We start from the raw sequence: 5,819 nt of genomic DNA on the forward strand, positions 1-5,819 counted from the left end.
TATATATATATATATATATATATATATATATATATAAAAGCATTCTTTTATAAAATTTAGAATTAATGAATATCTAGTATTTTGTTCCATGTTTTTTTTTTCTGTAAATATATTTTACGTTGATATTAACGGAAATCTCAATTTGGGGGGTATTTTGGTAATTTTAACCACAGGTGGGAAAAGCTCATTTTGAATTGGTTGATTATCTAGAAGCTGAGCGTGCCTTTAGCAATGCCAGATTGGTTTCTCCTTATAGCTTAGATATGTAAGTTCCTATTGGTATTATAACACTATAACTAAACCCCCAGAGGATAAAATAGTAATTTTACATAATCTTTGGTCTCGTATGTTGTAGCACCTCAAGGAGGATATGTGGTTAAGTTATTTGTCACAAGAGCTAATATCAACGGATCGCTTAGCCCCTCAATCATGGTAACCATTTAAAAAAAAATATAAGTGGTTGAGTTATCTCTTCTATAAGGACATATTTTTTATATTTTATTTAGTTTTTTTTTTAATGTAAATGTGGTAGGTGTGCAATGGGAAATTGCTTTAGTATGCAAAAAGACCATGAAATAGTATCTTAATCTTTTTTGAGCAAATGATCGTTTTACCCTTCTATTTATAAACAATGCTTACCAACAAAAGAAACAATATCCTACCATCCTTCGAGTATATGACCATTTTACCCTTCTATTTAATGAATGACCATTTGACCATTCTATATGGTAAATGATTATTTTATCATTGTATTTTGTAGGAGTCTGAAAAGTATTCCATAAGGATGCCCAACAAATGGAACTTTTCATTTGATTCCATTTATAATTTAGGTGGGAAATCATCTGTTCTTATATGAAGATTTATTTGATTATTGTTGTTGTATTATAAACATTTATAGCATGTGGCTTATCTTTTGTCTAATTGGATATTATTATATTTCATTTTGAAAATAACATTTAATATTTCAATAATTTCATAATTATTAACCCTTTTTTTTTTGTCTAAAAGGCTAAATCAGTGACGACCTGGTATAGTCACTAATTAGATAAACCAGTGACCACTTTCTATGGTCACTAATCGGATAAAACGGTGACAACTTCTATTAGTCACTAAGTAGATAAAATAGTGACGACTTTCATTGATTAGTGACAACATTTAGTGACGCAGCGGGTCGTCATAGATTTAGTGACGACTATATTTTAGTCACTGTTTAGTGACCATATTTATACCTGGTCACTAAAGTTTTGTGACAGACCTATAGTGACGAAAAGTGACTACCGAAATTTTGGTCACTAAATCATTTAATGATGCCACATTCTATTGTTAGTGACCATTTCGTTTTGGTCACTAATTGACATATTTTATATATATATATATATATATATATATATATATATATATATATATATATATATATATATATATATATATATATAACTATGTGCAAACCAAATAGGTTCTATTAGATTTTAGGATTAAATTATAACATCATATAATAGTATTAAGGTAGCTTTGTTGAGACCATAAAGAACTAATTAACTAAAATATGTCTCAAAACTATATGCTAACAATGTATTTTTATTTCGTTAGCGAAGATAATTTTCATATTTGGTATAAGTTATATGCGTATTCTGAATATTATATATTCATCTATTAATTAAAATGCAATTACATGACATTATTTGAAGTGAAATTAAGGCCGGTACAAACTAAAGAGACACATACAGTCATATATGTCTAACAATAATACAATGCTCTCGATATTTATTATAAATTTAGATATATATGCTTCCAGTCTTCCAAACATGCATAAGAATCTCCGCGTCACTCCACCCTACAGAAATATATGTCAAACCACGTCAATACAGTTTTATGCGTGTTCATGCAAAAATAAACGAAAATTGATAAAATACAAATATAAAAATATATTTTAACATACGTGGAACAGTCTGTGCTTGGACTGATCTTATAAGGAAGGTTGACACCACAGTCGCTGGGAAGGCTGGCAGCGTTAGAGAGATTGATGCCGGAGTTGGATGAGTAAAAACTCTTCAAGCAGTTACATGCAGTCTGACGAGCAGAGGCTGAATTTGCAGCGCTATTGAGTGCGTCAACCCCACTGCAACATGCCGATGACACAGCACCGCCATTTGTTAAGTAGCCATAGCATGGCGATAAGTCACTAACCACCTGATCACAGGTAATAGCCTGAGCGTAGGTTTCCGCCACCACCATGCATGTAACGACTACACATAAGACCATCATTACCATTCTAGCCATTTTTCAAGAATCCGAGTACTGAAAAAGAAACTTGTGTTTTCCTTTCTATGTGATTTCAATGGTTGCTGGTGCAAGAAAATGTTGTGCAAGGTGACGATATATATAGGCGTTCTTGCCCATTAATTCCTATGCTTGTATGAAGAGATTGGTTCGTTGGAAAAGCTGGGTTCATATTAATTGAACCTACATCGATTTTTTATCTGTAATATTCTTCACCATTGAATTGTAATAACTTCATTTGAGTTAATAATAATAATAATAATAATAATAATAATAATAATAATAATAATAATAATAATAATAATAATAATAATGTAGCCTGATTTAGTTGAATCGCAAACAACCCTACAGCCTCCGCTCTCCTAGATAGCTAGATCATCAATTTTTTGTATATCAATCTTCCGTCATTACCAATTCATTGGTACATAATTGATCGTGTAACTATATGAAATAATCAATTGAATATAGTAAAAATGGCCCATTAAGTAATTTATTTGTTTGATGTCTTCTGATTGAAATCTACGTGTAAAAGATTTGTAGATATATACAAGCAATCAACGATGTGAGATTTAACACGTTATAATATATACCAAAAAATGAAAGAGTGAAATGTATTCGAGAGCAGATGTGCTAAAAGTACCATGGCGTATAATTATTGTATTTTCTTAAATGATTGTTGTATTTAAAAACCCTAATTTCCACCTACCACCTATAGTAATTTCGTCTGGTTTACTTAACGCCACGTAGTTACCTCTTAAAAGATATGATAAATATCAACATCAATTCAAAAATATTCATGTTCTGTGCAGATAGGCTCCACCTTCTGGAATTCTGAGTCATGCTCCCCTCCTCTAGCTTCCCGACGTGTTGTCCTCCCATCTCTATTCATCCGCGACTTTCATTGTACATATCATACCCCACTCCCATATGTTCCTAAATTATTGAAACAATTGGTGCCGATCAACCATTCTTTTGATTCCAATTAAAACCTCTCTATGGTTCCAATCACTGCTTCCTTTTTTTTGTTGGTAGTTTCCATTTCTTATGTTTATTCAAGTCTCTTCTTCCCCTAAATCTATTGCAGATGTTGTTAAGGCAATTTATTTCAATAAAAAAGAAGATTATGAAGTTTGTGCAGTCTTCATATAAATTTGGAAAGAAATGGAATATTAAAAAGAAAAAATAGAATTCTCAACGAAATGATGAAATCTACGATGTCATATTCGGGGTTGACTGATGGATTATGGGAAGAAGCTGTGTTAACAACTATCTATATATTTCTTAGTGTTTCAAAAAAACGAAAAAGAAAATAATTCCACCTGAACTTTCGTATAAAAAAGCAAACTTTACTGAACCCAAAATGAAAATGTTGGGTGAAAGAGACATTAATTGTATCATCATTGGTTATACTAAGATTCCAAGACATATATGTTCTTTGTTTTATAATCTAATGATTATATTTTAGTTAATTCTATCACAGAGGTAAGAGATGTATTATTTGATAAAAAAAAACCGGTTTTCATCCATACATGATGTAACACCCAAAGTTTTAAAGGCCAAACAAGGAAAGAAAAGCCCTAATTTAAGGGTAGACACGACGAGTCCAAGGAGGGACTCGGCGAGTCCGAGCGGGATCCGGGTCGAGCAGTAAGCGACCGACTCGGCGAGTCGGCCAAGGTGACTCGGCGAGTCTGGTCTGAACGAGGAAAACCCTAATCCCGGGAGTTGTATCCTATTTAAAGGGTGTTATGTCCCTCCCTCAGCCCCCATATCACCCTAGAGAGCCAGTGCACCCTTGAATTCGTGAGAGCTTCCATCATTTTGAGAGTTAAAGCTTGGAGGAAGGAACTTTGGGGAAATGAACTTGAAGGGCAAGTAGGTTGCTTCAAGGAGGAGGTGTAGATCCGAGATCTACTTCAATGGTGTTCATCTTGGAGGTAACAAGCTGCTATCTCCCCTCATTTGCACCTAGATCTTTGTGTGTGTTTTGGGCATTCTTGGCTTAAGAGTAACCTTTGAGCTAGAGGTTCAGATCTGAGGTTGCTACCTCAGATCCATGCTTATTTTGGTCTAGAATTTTGTAAAGTATCAGCCCTTGAGTGGTTTATGGAGCCTTTTTGCCTTAAGCCCTAGTTTATAGCATATTTTGCCTAGATCTCCTTCTCTACACGTAAAGTTTGCTACTTTACGTGTGGAATAGGCTTGGGAAGGGTAGATCTACAGCTTGGAGTCCATGCATGACTCAAAAGTCCTCTGCATGTAAGGAGAACTGAAGGGACTCGGCGAGTAGCATGACGTTGTGGAGAAACTCGACGAGCAGGATGAACAACTCGTCGAGTCGTATAAAGATTGCCTTGTACTCGGCGAGTCTGTTCTTGGACTCGGCGAGTCAGGTCGCGAAACCCCAAACCCTTCGAGTTGAGACTCGAATCAGTGAGTCGGGTGGAGACTCAGTGAGTTGGACAGGTGTGGACTCTGAAATCGGTAGACTCGGCGAGTCATGGACTGACTCGGCAAGTCGAGTCGCGAATGGAAGGAATCTGAACATTATGAACTCGACAAGTCAGTAGGGAGACTCGGCGAGTAGGGTTGACCTGGAAGGTTGACTTTGACCAGGACTTTGACCTTGGACCAGGGTGGACTTGGTTGTCTTTCGGGGTCAGTTAGACTCAGTGTTGCATTGATATTGGTAGTTCGGGGAGCAAGGGGAGCAGGAGTTCTGTGAGTTGTCGAGCAGTAACTAGTGAGATCATCAGCAAGTTCAGCCAGTGTAGGTGAGTTTCCCTTTGTATGAATGGGTCTAAGGCCACAATGCCGGCCCATGTAGTTATGAGTAGAAGACACGGGGGTTAGCCCTAGGCACAGTATGCTAGTATTATTTTCAGGTGGAGGTCCAGTAATAGCGGGCGGGTGCCCAAGGAATTGTTTATATGATAGTTTATACTTGTTGTCTGTGTGATACATGTATGTGCCTAGTAGGGAGGTGAGTGTGGACGAGGTCCCGTATCTCACCAATAGCAGAGTGTGGATGGGGTTCCATATCTCATTAGTAGAAGAATAGGGGCGAGGCCCAAACTAGAATAGGAGTGAGAGTGGGCTACGCCCGTACCTCACTACCATTAGGAGCGTGGACAGGGTCCCATGACTCATCAGTAGCAGGGCATGGGCGAGGCCCAGAATAGGTGAGGCCTTAGGCTAGAACCACTTGCATGTGTTAGTTATGTGTTGTGAAATGTTTATGTGTTATTATTTGTTGGTGGGCGAGGCCCTGTGACAGGCGAGGCCTAAGTTAAACAGATCTGTATCCGAGTGGGGCTCGAAGCCAGGCGGGGCCTGGAGCGGCGGGGCCGTTGTAGCGGGCGAGGCCCGAGGTAGGGGGCAAGGCACAAGATAGTGGGTGTGGCCTAGTATGTGCAGTATGTGGTTATGCATGGTATGTGGTAGGATGGCGAATTCACTAAGCTTCGTGCTTACGGTTTTCAGTTTTGGTTTCAGGTACTTCCGGTAGCGGATGGAAGAGCTCGCGGTGATCGTATGGC

General features: G+C 37.5%; 1 protein-coding gene across 1 annotated transcript; it reads right to left on the reverse strand.

The window, feature by feature from the left end:
• Positions 1-1,824: 1,824 nt before the first annotated feature.
• On the reverse strand, positions 1,825-2,280 carry LOC145007373 (non-specific lipid-transfer protein-like). Its single transcript, XM_078966321.1, has 2 exons — positions 1,940-2,280; positions 1,825-1,834 (listed from the first exon to the last, which is right to left on the reverse strand). The coding sequence occupies exons 1-2, from the start codon at positions 2,278-2,280 to the stop codon at positions 1,825-1,827; spliced, it is 351 nt and encodes a 116-aa protein (XP_078822447.1).
• Positions 2,281-5,819: the final 3,539 nt, after the last annotated feature.

Source organism: Lactuca saligna, chromosome 1 (assembly GCF_052625555.1).
Source record: "Lactuca saligna cultivar CGN05327 chromosome 1, ASM5262555v1, whole genome shotgun sequence".
Taxonomy (NCBI): domain Eukaryota; kingdom Viridiplantae; phylum Streptophyta; class Magnoliopsida; order Asterales; family Asteraceae; genus Lactuca; species Lactuca saligna.